This window comes from Calypte anna, chromosome 1, assembly GCF_003957555.1.
Source record: "Calypte anna isolate BGI_N300 chromosome 1, bCalAnn1_v1.p, whole genome shotgun sequence".
In the NCBI taxonomy this organism is placed as follows: Eukaryota; Metazoa; Chordata; class Aves; order Apodiformes; family Trochilidae; genus Calypte; species Calypte anna.
Genome location: NC_044244.1, coordinates 129,896,055 through 129,913,497, shown reverse-complemented (window position 1 = coordinate 129,913,497; position 17,443 = coordinate 129,896,055). Strand labels below are relative to the sequence as shown.

The 17,443-nt window shown below is 39.6% G+C and overlaps 1 protein-coding gene across 6 annotated transcripts; it reads left to right on the top strand.

Moving 5' to 3' along the window:
* The first annotated feature begins 943 nt into the window (after positions 1-943).
* Positions 944-17,096, top strand: GYG2 (glycogenin 2). 6 transcript variants are annotated; one of them, XM_030469122.1, is made up of 10 exons: positions 944-1,582; positions 7,011-7,152; positions 8,333-8,507; positions 9,155-9,317; positions 9,587-9,709; positions 9,867-9,993; positions 11,394-11,616; positions 12,625-12,765; positions 14,408-14,518; positions 16,406-17,096. In XM_030469122.1, the coding sequence occupies exons 1-10, from the start codon at positions 1,576-1,578 to the stop codon at positions 16,565-16,567; spliced, it is 1,374 nt and encodes a 457-aa protein (XP_030324982.1). In that variant the 5' UTR covers positions 944-1,575; the 3' UTR covers positions 16,568-17,096. The 6 variants fall into 6 exon arrangements, with proteins under 6 accessions (XP_030324982.1, XP_030324984.1, XP_030324985.1 ...); XM_030469120.1 differs by lacking the exon at positions 944-1,582 and adding an exon at positions 1,638-1,701; XM_030469124.1 differs by lacking the exon at positions 7,011-7,152.
* The last annotated feature ends 347 nt before the right edge of the window (positions 17,097-17,443 follow it).

Sequence of the window (17,443 nt, the reverse complement as noted above, 5' to 3'; positions counted from 1 at the left end):
CAGCTTGGAATGGCAACACTGATCACCTGCAAATTGTTGGAAATACAGGTTTAATTAGTTGAGTGGTATGTGCAGTTTCTTCAGTGGCACACTCTTAAATTGTTTTCCTCTTTCTAAACAGTTACCGATGTTCACAGAACCATTTGATGCACAAATGCCTTGGCTGAACCTTATCAGCCTAAAACTACCATGCAGAGATACTTTGTGCCTGCATTAGTTGTTGGCTACCTCACTGCTAAATTATTGGCAAAAACACGCTGTGTGAATATGCGTACATTTATATCTGTATTTGTGAAAATACAAATATATTATGTATAATATAACACAATAACACAAGATCTCTGAAAATATTTATTTATATATCTGAGTGATAAGTTATCAGACTGTGCATATCCACAGGGGTAATGGTGGCTCCAGAGAAGTTTTGGGGCAGGCTGTCCAGACTGTCTTTTAACTCCTGGTGAATCCCAAGTATCATGACTGCTGTAAGCCACCCTTGAGTCACTGCACTCATTTGCTAAGATTTTGTTTTCCACATTCTACAAGCTTTTCCAGCGAAGACATTGATGTTTTCCTCAAAAGGGTTTCAGAATAGAGCCTCCAAGGAGAGCCTCCATGGTTGAGTCACCAGGCCTGGAGGTACTTAAAAGCTTAGTGGTTTAGTGGTGGACTCGTCAGTGCTGAGATAATGATTGCTCGTGATAACCTTAAAGATCTACAACCAAAATGATTCTATGATTGATTCTATTCCCACAGTTTATCTTCTTTCCTTCCCGTTTCTGCTCAGCAGTGTGCATAGGGGCAGGCCGTGTTGCAATGCCAGGAGCAGGGTTGGTGGGGGGCGAGGGGCGTCTCTCTCTCTCCTTCCCTGACGTCCCCGAGCAGCCCGCAGGCATTCTGCCAGGAATGGCCTTGGGGAGGGGAGGCTCTGTGGAGGTCCCGTCCAAACCCGCAGCTCTCAGGAGCCGGGCCGGGATGAGAGGGAAGAGGAGGCGGAGTGAAGGCGAGGCCGCCCGTCCCCACCATGGCTGCGGGGCCACACGGGGCAGGGCAGGTGCCACACGGGGCAGGGCAGGTGCGAGGCCCGGAGCAGACGGAGGCTGCTGGGGCCCGACCTACGGGATCTGCTCTGCCTTAGGGGCGGCTCTCTGCGGGGATGCACGGCGGGGCAGGGGGCGACGAGGGCATCCTTCCCTTACCTTCCTTTATTTCCCTTCCCTTTTCCCTCTTTCCTTTTCCCTTCTCTCTTTTCTCTTCCCTTCTCCCTCCCCTCTTCTCTTCCCTTCCCTTCTCCCTTCCCTTCTCCCTAAAGCAAGGGCCGGGAAGGGGAGGCGGTGCGGGTCGTGCCAAGCCTCCCCAATGGTCTGTGCCGCTCAGGCCGTTTCTCTGCCGCTGCGCAGGAGTCCCTGCGATTATAAATCACCTGCCGCTGTCCGCAGCGGGAAAGCGGATAATCCCATCCCGCCATTTACCGGGCCAGCAGCGAGCAGGTGAGGCGGGGGCAGCGGCAGAGGGTGGGCGCCCTGGGCCCGGGCCGTGACTCTGGCCCTTCCCGCCTGTCCCACCCCCCGCAGGATGCCCGGTGAGTACCGCGTCTCCGGCCGCCGGGTCTGTCGTGGCGGTGGGCAGCAGCACCCGGGCTTAGCCGCCACTTGGGGGCCGGCATGGCAGCACCGGGGCTCCGGCCGGGGCTCCTTCGGGGTCAGTTCCCTTTCGGCACACCGGGGAGGGTGAGCGCGGATGTCCGCTCCTTCTTTATCAGCAGAGTGCTGCGCGCTGTCAGGAGCGCTCGCAGATTCGGATTTAAACCCTCAGGCTGGTGGGATGGAAGAGCTGAACTCGTGTATTCATGCTGCCTGTATCTACAGGTTGGCATCCCCAGGCCTCTGCGGGCTTTCCTGATGGGTCTGCAGGGGCACAGACAGGGATGGGCTCATGCCAGCCTGAGGCAGGTTCAGAGAAACCTTTCTGGTGTCCCTTCTTTAGCAGCGATAGCCCCGTGTTCCAAGTATCCCTCAAGCCGTGAGGCGCTGGCTCAGGACTAACCGCAGGGGTTGGGTGCAGGTGCTGCTCCATGTCTGTGATGTTGCAGACATCTCTTCTTCAGGCATTTGGCCTGGCGTTGGAAATCGTGTGTGTGTCACCTCAGTGCTGGGGGCAGATGCAGAAAGGGAGTCTGCAGATGAGAAGATTAGAGGGTCGTGGTGGTGCTGTGTTTTGCTTTGTTTCGGGTTTTTTTTCCCCCCTCCTTTTTTGGAAGAGGGAAGCATCTAACTTAATGTATCAATCCCTCAGTACTGTCTTTGGGTTGCTTAAGCAACTATTACTCATTTTTTTTTTTTCAAGCTGGTGTGTTATTATTTTGGGACCAGCTTTGGATCCTACGCATTATGTGTTCACTATGCATTATGTGTGCATTATTTTCATGTTATGATATTGTTGCACTTGATATTTCATAATGTTCATTTACTGTCTATTGAATATGAAAGCAGAATTATAAAAGCAGAATGTAACTGTTCTTAACTGAAAGATACATAGTAAAATCTACACTAAATTAAAATTTCTTTTTTGTAACCTCCAAGATAACAGCAATCCTGTCTACTAAAAATATATTTTTTTAAAGAAAGGATAAGAGAGAATGTGGTTGTGGATCAGGCAGAACTTTATTAGACCAAGAGAAACACTGCATGCCATCAAGTGTCAATTTATGTTCTCTTATAAAAAGTCTGTGTAAATGTGTCAGCTGTGCCACCTTTATCAGTAACGTGTTACTAATACTGGACCCAGACTGAAGAAGTATGGGAATTAAAACAGTCATTTCTTTACTAGGGCAAGAACTGCCTCTGCTGAAAACTTGCATAATAATTTCTGATAGTGGGCTGACATAGCTTATTGTCTGATACAATTATTTATTTTATCTACTTATAACAAAATACTTTTTGACTGCTTTTAAGGTTCTGATACAGTGTTCCAAGTGATTCTGATACAGTTGTGCTGGTCAGAGATATGAGAAAGCCTGTAGCTTTCTTTACCTTTGCAGAAGTCTAAGGCATCTTCCCCAAGATGTGCTCCTGTGGTAGGATGCACAGGGACCTATGTGTGGGAAGGGGAGTAACAAAATTGTTGTGAGAAAAAGTGATTTGAACTGGGGCTGATTTCAAAAAGATGCTTTGGTCTTAGTGGGCACCAATTCAGGCTGCAGCCTGCTTAACCTGCAGATTGTGTCTGAAATGGAACGGGAGAGGTTAGAAAAGAGCAACAGATGGTACCAGTGAGGAATTTAAGAAAGCAAGATACAGCACAGGTTTGTATGAATGGCATTAGATAGCAGAGATCTAACCAGCCTCACAGAGTTTTAACATTTGAGTTTGCACTCTTCTATTGCAATTTGGAATGGACAACATGGGAAATTTGAGTTGTTATTCTAGGAGCCACAGCTAGAGTGCTTTTATCCTATCTGTGTCTATCAGAAGAAAATCTGAAATCTGTTAAGAACGCTGTGTCTAGTGGATTATAGAAAAAAACCAAAACCCTCCCAGATTACTTAAACTTGCCTTGAAGCTGTCAGGTGGATGTGGTTTGTTCAGTGCTTGTTACTATGAGTCACTCATTTTCAGGAGGTACTTGGTGTTCAGTCTTTTTTTTTTTTTTTTCCTTTGAAAATCAAAGTGTGAACCACCCTGTCTACTTGTTGGTGTGGATTCTAAGTAAAGCCCCTAGCTGCCCCAGAATTAGCTTTCAGCCCGTGGAAGAATTTTGCCTCTGGCAGTGTTATCCAAGGTACCACTGCTATTAAGCAGGATGAGAAGCTGGTGGTCTTGGTTTAAAAACTGTAACAAGTTTCTGCATAAAATCACCCTAACTGTAGTGATTCACATTACTTTTGCTGTCTTTTCTGTTTTGCTATCTGTAGCTGAAGAGCAGGCACTGAAATAACTCACTGAAGTTACTGGCTTGAAAATCCCTTGTTTGTTCTGAGAAATTATCATTAGGTGTTAAAACTGAGGAGCCATTGCTGATGATAATGATTTCTAAATTTTCATACGCTGTGTGGTAATCCAGTCAAGAGAAATGAGCAGACTTAAAAATTCATATAACATGGCTTTATGTGATTCTAATAACACACTTCACTTTCTCATAATTCTCTGAAAGTCAATAGTATTAGCCATAGGGTTCCACAGCTTGAAAACAATTTGCTTGAAACTTAACACTATTCACACTCTGTGTTTTCCATGGGAAATCGTATTGTCATTCAGCACAAAGAAGTGAAAGCTATGCATAGAGCTGCACTTGACATGTAAAAAAATTAAAATAATCCACTTTCAATGAATTTTTTAAATCTACACCCTTTTCCTTCAATCTTAAAGGATTAAATCTTCTTTTGCAGTTTAAAATCAGTCGGTGAAGCCCTGTGTACATTCAATTTAATTCAGCATTTTCTTTTATTTCAGTTAAATTAGAATTTTCAGGAAAGGGTTTACTTTCATGAGTTTATATGAAAATCTGATCCTTAAGTTTTAGTTATAAAAATAAAACATTTATTTACAGTTACAGAGTTCCAAAGAACTTTCAACACAAGGGAAGTCAAATAACACGTCTCCCTTGAAAACAGAGAATAGATGAAAGAGCATGTGTTTTGATTTTTAATCCCCATATAGATCCTTAATAGATTAGTGATGCTTCTGCATTATTTTAAAATGTACTTCTTGCTTTCCACCAGAAATATTTTAATGTTGCAGATGTTTGTCTGTTATCTCTCTCTGTAATGATTCAGTCTTAAGAAGGCCACAATATGTATCCTACATCTGATTCTCAAAAGAGAACTGATTTATTTTCTGTGTAATGTATTAGCAAGAGTTTCTTAGAAGCTGTATTTATTTAGCAGCTTGCTTCCTTGTGGTTCTGGCCACAACTTCAGCCCAAAAGGTACAGGGCATGGGGTGTATGTAGGATGTGGTAATTTGCCATACCAACTTGCTGAATGAGTAGCTTGTGTATTTTTAGATTTATTACTTATATGAAGATTAGGTTTCTGTAGCTAAAAGAATTTGCAGATGCAATAAGATTATGTTTTCTGTTTTTTTGATAATTATTTGAATTTCCGCATATTTCTCAGTTTGCTTTTTTTTACTAAACTGCCTCCCACGTTCCTCTCAGTAGTTGTTTTATTACCTTTATTTGGCTAAAGATGCCTGTTGCCTAACACAGAAGTGCTTTTCTTTGCTGACTCTGTCCTCTGAGAAGAATTTTGCTAAAGCAGTCTCCAGGGTTTGGTTTTTTTTAATTTTTAAAATGTATGCTTATACTTATTCATTTAACCTTTTGAAAAATGGCAGTAGGAACAGTTCACTTGCACACCTGTCTTTTTAAAACCACCCCATGTAAGTAGCCCCTTATTAATTGAATCCTAGAACACCCATAACTTTCTCAAGCTGTTACGATCACGGAAGACTTGAAAGCTCCTTTTTCTTTTTTTTTTTTTTTTCATTTGTTGTTTCTGGAAACTGCGATTAAAAATTGCTTTTCTTAGCTGAGGGATCTGCAGACTACTTGAAGTTTGAATAGTATTTCAGATTCCTTGGCCAAGCTTAACTCTACTGGGGATATCCTGAGGTGCAGGGGTCTGTTGCAGTGTGTGTCAGCAACCGCAAGGTGCATGTGATTGATTTGAATTCAGGGCTGGCTGGAGGTGAGTGGGAGGTAGGGCAAAAAGGAGGGAAGAAGAAGTGGGTCTGTGCTTTGCTCTGGATTTGGAGGACCTGAAAAATGAGAGTAACAATTACCCGAGAGCTTGTTACTGGCACCAACCATCCCACTTCATTGCATACCTTGATGTTAGGTTAGAGTTTTGAACTCAGTTTGGCAGCCTCTGGGCTGAAGCAGCCATGAGGTCATTTGTTGGGTTCTCTGCAACTAGTTCTGTGAGATTCTTTCCCAGTGTCTCTCACAGAGCCTGGAAACTGTATGACAGGATGTTTTTGTTGTTATTGTTTCACTGGTTTAATTTATCTAATGTAATTGCTTGTCCCTTCAGATAATGGTGGTTTTAAACATGTAGTTCAGCACAAATATTTATTGAAGCCCTCTAGAGCTCAGTGGAATTTCCCTCATCTGTGCTACCCACTCTTCTTCTTTTGCGTATTTTGCAGTCTAGAAAACTGAGATCTTCCTTCTGTTCTGAGGATGCTCTTCACCTTGCTGAGTTGTAGCTTCTGGCTCTCCTTAGGAGAACCCTGGTGGCTCTGTCAGAGGGCAGAGCTAAAGAAGCAGTCCTTGGTGCTACTGCCACAGGCCTGCTATCTCTACTAAGTACATTATGTCTGCTTTGTGCAGGCATGTAGCTTGCTTTTTTTGTTATAGTAACTTCTCCCTTGGAAATATTCCTAATTTTCTTGCAGCTACTTGAGGTAGGACTGTTAGCTTCTGGGAGGGGAACCAATCTCAGCAGCAACTTCTCTGCGTTTGTTCAGCCAGCACCAGTTACTCCCATACAAAGAGGACAGATTAAAGAGTGCCTGTTAGGTTGATTCAGTGAGGTCATGAAAAGGAAGACATTTTTGGCCAGTACTTAGTGTACTGTTTTTTCCCTTAGCTTTTGGTGCTGTATAAACAGGAATAAATTCCTTATCTGTTATATTTTACTATGTTAGCTAAATGTAAAATCTAAATATTTAGAGAGTGACTTTTTTGATTGACATTATGTTTAGGCAATAAGACTTGGGGAAATATTTGTTCAAGTCCAGTCCAAAAACTTCATACCTGTTATTATGTGAATCAGATGAACAAAAAATAACAAATTCAGGAACATACATTCTGCAATTATTTTTCATGGATTTTCTATTCATTTGTGTCTTCTGGGGGATTTTATGAGAGAAAAGAGCTTATCACAGAAACTGCAGGTTGTTACAAGCTGCAGCCTGCTGGTTAGCTGGAGGAGGGAGTTTGTTGGAACCTGCCAAAAGAGCTTATGTTAAAGCTATAAAGTAACTCTCCTGAATATTTTCTCACAGTAACAGATCAAGCCTTTGTGACCCTTGCTACCAATGATGTGTATTGTCAAGGTGCTCTGGTTCTTGGACAATCCTTGAGGAACCATACAACTTCTAGAAAATTGGCAGTGCTAATTACACCAGAGGTTTCCAGTGGGATGAGGTATGGATTAATGTATTTTGGAGGGTGATAATGTGCAAGAATTAACAACAGCATGAAAGATTTTAATAGACTTCCTGTGCATTTCACAATATGTCTAGAAGTTTTCCCTTGGCTACCTATTTCTGAGAGCAGTCCCAAATACCATCCATGATAAGCCTTGTTATAAGAATTCACTTGCAGAAGTACAGTCTGTGGCTGGGAGTTATCTCAAGCCCTTAACTGGGAACATAAGTTGAAAGTTTGGGAATTAGGGTTTTATTGTCTTGCTTTTGAGCTGAAAAAAAGGCACTATTTTTTTCCTCAAGTGTTCTTCTTTCAGGAAGAGCAAGATGCATAACTGCCTGTGACATTAGAACTCTCCAAAACCTTGGGGGCTTAGTTTCAGATGATGTCTGTCTTGTCATCCAAACCTTGGGGGCTTAGTTTCAGATGACATCTGTCTTGTCCCTTGAAGGGAAAAACAAAATCTAAGACTCTGCAGTTGAGATAATCAGCATAGGCTTTTATTTTTCCATCTTTGTATGACACCCAGGACATGGTCATTAATAGTGTAATGTAAACAAATAAGCTGTATTAAAAATACTTTTTCTTTCAAGGCACTACAAAAAAAAAATTTACCTGCTTTAGTCTCACCTGTGAAATTCCCATCAAAGATATGCAAAGAAAAAGGGTGTCTTCCTAAAAGTCCCATTTGTAAGGTTTGTAGTAGTGAGCAAGTATGTACTGTCTGTTTTTAAAAGTGCAGTTTTGAAGTTGCATTCACTTGGGTATAATAGGTGCAAATGACTGCTGACAGTGCATGCCACATCCTCTGTGATGCAGAGGGAACACAGTATGGCATTCTTCTTCAGAGACAATTATGCAGGATGAAAGCTGCTTTAATTTCTGTTAGTGCTCCCATAGAAGATTAAGTAACTAAAATAAGGACTGGTTTCTCCTCCATACAGCACCTGTCACTTTTGAGATGTGCTGTCCCTGTAGTGGAAAACGCGATAGTTTATGGCCTCATAGCTGCCACTTCAGTAACTGTTTACAAGGACTTTAAACTTTTGACTTCTCATTCTAACCAATCCATCTAGCCTTTGTTGTTGTCATAAAATATGTTGTGCTGTGTGTCACTGTTTTCATGCCAGAAGTGAACTCTGATGAACCTCTCCCTCTCTTGTCCTTGCTCTGGTAGGTCTGTCCTCCACAGTGTGTTTGATGAAGTAACCGAGGTGGATGTGCTTGACAGTGCTGGCTCAGCCCATTTGGCTCTGATGCAGAGGCCGGAACTGGGCATAACCTTCACTAAGCTTCACTGTTGGACTCTTACTCATTATAGCAAATGTGTCTTCATGGATGCAGACACTTTGGTGAGTAGATTGGTAGCCATGGAAACCTTAGTGTCTGTCTTGGAGAACTACTCTTAGTAGCTCCTCATGCTTCCTCATCAGGCAGGCTGCTGACCTATGAAGTGACCAGATTTGCTCCTGGTCACAAGGTTGCAGGAGCTCCATCTGGCCTGGTTTGGCAGTACTCACAGTTTTGCTGGCTGCCTAGAAATAAATGCTGCTTTGAGAGTTGTCTCAGGATTGTTCTCAAAAGAGACCACAAACACATTCTATGCAAATGGGCTTCTGACGGATATTTAAAAAATAGTCTTCTGTCGTATACTTAAGTTTGGATTTTTTCTGGTCAGAAGGACAGGCCAGTTTTAAAATGGAGGTATGCTATACTATTTAAAGAGATGCTCTGGAAGGTCTCTGAGACTCATGAAGTAATTCCACCGAATTTTCACTCTTATCAGAGAAATTATGGAGAACCATAGTTAATGTTACAATATTGTATTAAAGATAGAGGTTTTGACCCCAAGCATATTTTGCATAGCTACTGCATTTATGTTTTGCAAGCTATATACTTGGCCAAACTAGTAGTTTACTCCATTGGTACTGATTTTACTACTCATATTCTAAAAAAACATTTGCTCTAAATTTTTTTCTTTTTTCCTACTATCTCTAAGGTGCTTTGCAATGTTGATGAACTGTTTGATCGAGAAGAGTTTTCAGCAGCTCCTGATTCTGGCTGGCCTGACTGCTTTAATAGTGGTGTTTTTGTGTTCCGACCTTCTTTAAAAACTTACAACCTACTGCTCCAGTTTGCTGCTGAGCATGGCAGCTTTGATGGTAAGGAGCAAAGCATAAGGGTTGAAGTGCAAGACATTAGATTTCTTTTCAGTAATTTGTTTGATCCATAGCTTTCATGCTAGCCAGCAGGGTGGAAGGAGGCAGGAGTTCTCTGGGCTTTATGCAATTGAGTCCTCACAGAACTTAAAGGTGCAGACCTTTGCCTCTTGCACTGTACTTAAGACCCATTGAGTTCCCAGAAAAGTGCAGCAAAGGGTCGTTGTGTCTGAGTCTTGTTCAGTAAGTTTTAATTTTGCTGTCTGGTTTAGGAGAGAGAAATACAGCTGATCTTCAGGCTTCTGCTCTGAGGGAGACCCAACCCTTTCCCACTCCTTTCTTCATATATTACAATAGAACTCCATTTACACTGAATTTGCATCGGAGTGGATCAGGTATATTTCACTTGTACCTGCTCATGTGGCCATATTGTCAAGTCCACGTGGCAGTGCCATGAACACACCAGTCTCACTCCCATCCTTGGATGTGAAATTTTGACATAAATTTGAGTGAATGCACAATTAAGATAATACTATTTTATGTATTCTTTAGGAGGTGATCAAGGCTTGTTGAATAGCTTCTTCAGCAACTGGGCAACAGCAGATATTGGCAAACACTTGCCTTTCCTCTATAATTTAAGCAGCAGTGCTGTATACACCTACAGTCCTGCTTTTAACCAGTAAGTAGTAACACTTCGGACTGACTGTAAAATGCTGTAATTTGTTATCAAACATTCATTGTTGACAAACATAAGAGAGATTAACAATGCCATATTCTTTTCATTATAAGTTATGGTAGTTACAAAGGATATTATGTAAAAATCATGCAGTAGAAGTTTAAATGTGATATCAAACAGAAAGTCTCAGAGTTGCCTACACTATCTTATGTCACAGAATCACAGAATTGTTAGAGTTGGAAGGAACTTCTAGAGCTCATCTAGTCCATCTCTCCCACTAAAGCAGGATCACCCAGAGCACATTGCACAGGACTCTATCCAGGCAGGTTTTGAACATCTCCAGAGAAGGGGACTCCACAACCGCCCTGGGCAGCCTTTTCCAGTGCCTTGTTGCCCTCATAATAAAGATTTTTTTTTTTCTTATATTTAATGCAACTTCCCATGTTCCAGCTGGTGCCCATTACTCCTTGTCCTGTCAGTGGGAACTGAGAAGAATCTGTCTCCATCTGCCTTGCACACTATCCTTCAGATACTTGTAGACATTGATAAAGTCTCCCCTTAGCCTTTCTCTTTTCCAGACTAAAGAGTCCCAACACTCTCAGCCTTTTCTCATAAGTGGGGTGCTCCAGTCCCCTAATCATCTTTGTCACCCTCCTCTGGATTCTCTAGTAGTTTCCTGTTTCTCTTGAACTGGGGAATTCATGTTTCAGAGATGCTTTGCTCATGTTTGAAAAGATTTACCTTACTTTAACATTAGGTTCTGACAGCTTTACTTTGAAAGTTCTTTCCTAGTCAGCTTTTTGAGAAACCATTGTAGACTTTTTTTTTTTTTTTTTTTTTTTTTTAAACCATTTATTAGGTTCTTCCCTGAGACAAAATTTGTGGTAGTAATTACATGGCTTCAGACAATGCAGTTAGAGAAACTTTTCTGGCAGCAGACAAGTTGGATTTAGGGTTTCATGAACTCCTGTTCCAGCTATACAACACACTTACTGGAAGGTGAACTTAGGACTAGGTATTAATTAGTGATTTTTAATATGGGATCCATAATAAGTGATTTTGTTGATTCAGTCTTTGAAGTGGTGCTTGTGAGCAAAGTATGCAGGAATACTGGAAATGGTACTATATGAGCTTGTCATTTTTTTTCATGAACTTTTTAATTAGAATCGGCATCTGGGAGCAAATGGCAATGAGGCCTTTTGTTTTCTGTATGCCAAGCAAGATACCTTAAACTAACAAGACAGAAAAACACTCAAAACACATAAACTCATATTAAATGTATTACTGCTGCAAAATGTCAAAATTATCTCACCAGTGAGGCTAAGCATGTTTCTTTAGCAGTTAATATAGGCTAAAACCAAAAAAATATTTAATGTATGGGCCTGTATGTTCAATCTCTACAGTTTTGGTAGAGATGCCAAAGTTGTTCACTTCCTTGGAGAGACAAAGCCCTGGAACTACAAATATAATCTTCAAACAAAGAGAGTTATTCAGGATGGCACCATCTCTGGGTCTGTTCATCAGCTGTCATTTCTTGCTCTCTGGTGGAATATATACAGTGCCAGTATATTGCCTTTGATAGAAAAACTTCAGAAGATGGAAGAATCAGAATCTGAGGAATACAAGGTAATCAATAAGAAGTTAGCTGGAATATGTTGGAATCACAAGACAAATTCTGAAAATTGTGTTTGCAAGCATAAGGAATTAAATGAGAAAACACAATATCTGTTGATTGGTGATTGCTTCTAGACACATCTAAACTAGCAATTAAGGGAGGATTTTTAGAACTGTTTTCTTTCCAAAGATTTCCCACAACCTTCTTCTTAACTGATAAGAGTTTGTATGGGAATGGATGTTTATAGATTCTTCAAATTAGACACAAAGTATGATAGGCATTATCCAGAGAAGGTGATAGCCTTGCTGTGAAACAGACTTCTGACTTTTTAAAGCTATATTGATGTAGACTATCAAACTAGCCCTTTTCAAAACTGCCTTATGACTTGTTTTATTAGGGTTGGTTGTAACAATTCAAATTTGCAAATGCTGTGTATGTGACATTTAAGATGTATACGGTACTCAGATGTCATCAATCATTTACTGAGCACTTGAGCACTTTACACTTTTTTTTTTATTCTGTATCCAGACATGACAGTTTAGATCACATCTCTGCACATGTAAACATTATCTCTATTTTTTTTTAATATTAGACCATTATCATCATTGAACTAATTGTGTTAGTTGCGTTAGGTCAGCTGGAAAATTAACATCAAAGCACCAGAGAGGAACTTGTTTTTTAACCTCGTGACAAACTGGAAAGCAGAGGAATGAATGTATAGTCTTTTATTTCACACTTAAACGTGCTTTCGTTTTCAAGGAATTCCGAAGTAAAGAAATATTTCAGCTATGGTAGCATGAAAGTGTAAATATCTGTTAGATTTGCCTTGTGATGATGCTGGTATACTCATGAGTGTAGCAATCTAAATGGCAGCATGCTCTGAATCTGGGATCAAAAACTTTTTGAATTTTGTAACTTACTCATTTAATGTTGATGTCCCTGTAAAGAATGGTTGTAAGATAGATACTAATTTTCTGCAAAATTGTATTTCAATGGTGAGATCTTCTTATTTTTGTTAGCATACTTTCAACAGAGTTGAAATTACACTGAAAAAGGTCAGTCCTTCTGTGCCCCCTTTGCTGCAAGTTCCTGTGCTTCCAGAACAGACAAATGAAAAAAATCCCACAGTGTGTTCACCTGAGGAACTTGCTTTTAAAGCTGTAAGTATATTTTATATTACTATACACAGTAAGAAAGTTAAATGATATACTAAAATGAGATTTTAAAATTCTGTTTCTGACCTGGGAGATGGTATCTTACTCAGCTTAACTGCAGCTACTGAATTTTCTCACTAGCATCAGAATGAGTCTGAAGAGCATTTATCTTTAATCTTCAGTCAGATATGCACAATGTGTCCAGAGATTGAAAGAGTTTGCAGTGAAATTTACAAAGAAATTTACTGGAAGTTGTTAAGTACTTAATAAAATGTAATATACAGCCCTGTCTAACACTGAGCTACTATCTCAGTAAAGAAATTCTTCCTCAGATCTAGTTTAAACCTCCCCTGGTGCAACTTCATGCCATTTCCTTCAGTCCTATCATTATTTACTTGAGAGAGGAGGCCAACACTCACCTCCCTACAACCTCCTTTTAGGCAGCTGTAGAGAGCAATAAGATCTCCTATCAGACTTCTCTTCTCCAAACTGAACATCACCATCATTAGGTGTTGTGTGTTAATTGCTACAGCATGGTACAACTGGGGGGAAAATAATATTCTAGTGTCATCTGCTATTGTAATTTGTGGACTGCTCTAGTAAGATGAAGACATTGGTCATTAAGTTCAGTGTTCGATCCCTTTAGACTATAGTTACTCCATAAGGTAAAACCATGGTCTTAATTTCCTTTCTATTCTGAGTGTGAAGGGGCTGAAAGAAAACTGCAGATCTTCCATCTCTACGCCTTAAGAATAATTTATTTGCAAACGATGTATTATCTTGTATGTCTCATGCATCTGACTCCATTGGAAATGCTACAGCCAAATAGAGACACATCTTTCAAGATGTGTCAAGAGACATCTTTCAAGATGCTTGTTTGGGGTAAAATGAATCATTAGGTTCACTTAAAATGATTTAATTCAGATTAAATTTTCTTTTATTTTTTTAATTGCTAGGATTGATTTATCAGGAGGTCATATTAATTAGATATTAATAGCCTTATCTTCTTACTTGGAAGCACCATCATTACATTTTTTATTGCTTAGCTTCTGTAGTCTGGTGGGACAGTTTTGGTTTTGGTGGAAGAGACTGCAGAATGGGGTCTCTCTACTAATTTACATGTTGATATTTGGCAAAGGCAAATATTTGACAAGTATTTTTTAGGCCATTTATTTTACCTCTGTTTTGAAATTCATTGTTGTGCATTTTATTCTATGCATTATAAGAAGCTCATGAGTTGTAGACCAAACTAGTATCCTAAAATGTGATTTTTCTTGTTGAAATTTGGCCTTATGAACAGTAGGGATCTATTGTAAGGTAATTTTCCAGGCTGTTTCTGTAGTTGCTGAGGAATGACAGCCACTCTTGAACCTCTATAGGATGATGAGGTGAAATGTCCTCTGTAGCTGCTTTATCCATAACTGATTATAGTAGGAGCTTAGATTCAGTACCATTGTGATAGTTAAAGCAGGGGGAGATGAATTTCGGTGAATTTTGTCCTTGGTGATAGCGTGTTTTGTTCCTTTTCCTCCCATCCACTGCTTCTCCCTATCTCAAGACTGAAATAGGTTTTTACTGTATAAATCCTCTTTATAAGGAAACTATGAAAAAATATGCTGCTAATAAAACCTCAGTGGTTGTATTTTAGCAACCTGTATGTGAAGCTGAACTAAGTGGTTCTACTGCCCATCTCTCTGAGCCTGACAGACCTTCAGAACAACTTGTATTTCACCCTGCGTTACAGGAAACCTCAGAACTGGTACCTGTACCTTTCTACATTGTGCATCTATTGATCAGTGCATGCATGTCTTTGCTGCCAACATAACTTTGGGAAATTTTAACTAATTGTTGATGCAGTGTGCAATAAATTCTTTAAGCTTTTAACTATGTAATTCCTTAACTGCTTCCAATTGTAGGGTATGATCCCTTTCTAGTTTGTAAAACATAAGTTTTTAAATGTAGATTTTCCTGTGCTAGCCACTAAGTAATAAATGCATGGTATTAATTTTAGCTCTCCAATACTAATACAAGCAAAGCTTTTTTAAAAAAAGATTTTTTTTTGTTCTGTTGTTTTGGTTGTTTTGCTTTTTTGTGTCTTGTTTTGTTTTGTTTTGTTTTTTTTCTACCTGCTGAAGTCTTGTTTTCAAGAAAGTGGAAAATGAATGTACAATGAGTCAGGCATGGAGCCTAAGCTACTGGGCTTTCTTTTGTAATCCTGCACTGCATTTATCTGTGGGAAGTGTGACAGCAGTGCTAGACTTGGAGCTGATGGAGGAGACAGGGTTTCAGGGAATTGTATATCTTAAGGTAAAGTGCATTTCCTACATTTTCCTGGTGAGGCTTTTTTATGATTGTAAAGTATTATGGTGAAATTCTGTAAGAGTGAGAAAGAAAACTGTAGGTGAAGCTGTAGCTCCTGTGAAGCCAGTTAGGCCCTAGCTAAAATTTTTACTTTCTAAAAAAACATGATGATTCCTATCTTGTTACTAGTGGTACCCAAAGCTGTTGATAAGACTTGCCGATTGGAAAGGAATTGTATTGTTGTATTACTGCAGTTATGTATATACAAAGCTTGAAAGGTAAATTATTTCTGCCTATTTGCATATATAGAGAGCAAGCATGCTCTACAGAGTATTTATTAATGTTTGGTCATGTACAGAGTGGGACCCAGGGGGGGGTAAATAGGGAAGGATGCAGTTGCCCAAGCATATAGTGTCATGTTGGCTGTTTGTAACACCTTACCTGGGCTGCACGTGCAGGTCTTGCAGAAGTCCCGTCCCTTATCTACCCCAAATCGGCAGAAATAGTGGGTATTACAGGGAAATTAAAAAGTTGCATCTACTGATTATCCCACTAAGTTCTATTTTGAAACATTTTTATAGCGAATTTGTGAGGGCTTCACTGGAAGGCAATTCTGGTTGATTTCGACTGTGTTTATAACATGAGCTTGCCTTGGAATCTCATATAGTACTGAGAGCAGGTTTTCAGTAGCTGCCTAAATTAGTTCTTGTTACATTTCATATCTATTAGTGGTTATAATCTTAGGGTTGCTCCTGTTCACGTTCATAATGTCTTCCATTGGTGCACATATAATAACTTGAACCAGGATTGACAATTTTGGACCTTCATTCCAAATGAACCAGTTATTGGTATGGTTAATAGTATTAAGCTTTTCAAATAATTTCTGTTTGTAATGTTACTCCTATCTGCTAAATAATACTGATCTCACTGGAGATCAAATTCAACAAATGAGCAAAAACTCCAGGAACTTAGATTCAGGTGGAAGCTTGTGTAACAGAAAATTATCACAGAGACATAATGACATTTTATTGTAGGAGATACTCTGCTCTAAATAGGCCATAGTTGTAATATTCTTATCATATTGTTGCTGAGTATGCCAAAGTCTGACTTAAGGCAAGTGAAATAAATGTTTGCCATGTTCAGAGATGCAATGACAAGTCATAAAAGCATGGAAAAATAAGATCCCTGTTATCAAATCAAGAATGAATGTTTGAATACTGTTTTTTTTTTCTTTTTATTGTTTTAACTGGGACAGTTCAAAGCAGAAGTTTGACATTTAGCTTCACAGCATTAAAATGAAAACAACCAAATATCTGTTTTCCCACTGTTGTGCTTCTTCCCACAGGATGAAGTTGCACGTTCTGTTTCAGAGCTGTCAATTTGCTTCAAACCAGAAGAACCAAATCCAGAAGATGAACGGAGAAAATGGGAGGAAGGTCGTATGGACTATATGGGGAAAGATGCTTTTGAGCATATAAAAAAGAAATTGGATGCATTCTTACATTAAGACAGAGTCTACTGTAAGGGCTATCATGATCTATGTTTCTTCTATAAATGAAGTCCTTGAATACTTGGCTATCTACCTAGTTTGAAACCAAAGCTAAAGACATAGATATGAATCCTCACAGATTTTGGGGAAGACTAACAGATATAGACTCTTGTTTTACAATATTTAAATGTGCCTCATCTTTATTATGTGTGTGTCTCATCTTCTTTGTGTGTCTCATCTTCATTGCTATGTCTTACCTTCATTGTTCTCCCACAGTGCCTTCTGAAGTACAATGAATGAAACCTTTGAATGAAACTCATTTTTATCACTCTATCCTGCTTCTCCCTTTAGCATTCTGCAGAAACAGTCACGAATGTGAAAGATATTGGAAGTTGAGATTATTTCAAAAGTACTTTTAAAAGATGCTATAAAACTATTTGAATGAAAACCTTGTTCTTGAAACCATAGTAAGTCTTTCAAGGGTGACCCTAATGTGGACTTCAATATGAGAAAAAAGTGAGGAGATGAAATTCTGGCCCCATTAGACTCTGACAAAAAAAAAAAAAATAATAATTTAAGTATACTAAGGGTTGGAGGAAATTCAGACTTTGTCTGAGATCACCAGTTGATGTTCTCCCTGTTTATAGGAAGCTGCTCAGCCTCATCACCAATGTGATGAAGAGTGGTGTGAAACTCTCCAGACTAATGATACATGTTAACTTTTTATATTGTTGCTATAGGAAACTATTGTTTTTTAAAAATATTGTCATCTGTGCTTGCCTATTCAGAGTTGTGTAGTCAGAGGAAGGAATGCTGACACTAAGGCATACACCTTCTGGTGCTTTTTATCAGTTTGTTTACAGTACTTCAAGCTACAGCTGACAAAGGCTTCTT

Excerpts from the sequence above, each read along its gene's own strand:
- GYG2 (XM_030469120.1), top strand. The coding sequence starts at position 1,665 with ATGGCAGCACCGGGGCTCCGGCCGGGGCTCCTTCGGG. Across the intron at positions 1,702-7,010 it reads CCGGCCGGGGCTCCTTCGGG|TAACAGATCAAGCCTTTGTG; the intron begins GTCAGTTCCCTT and ends ATTTTCTCACAG. Across the intron at positions 9,710-9,866 it reads TTTGCATCGGAGTGGATCAG|GAGGTGATCAAGGCTTGTTG; the intron begins GTATATTTCACT and ends TGTATTCTTTAG.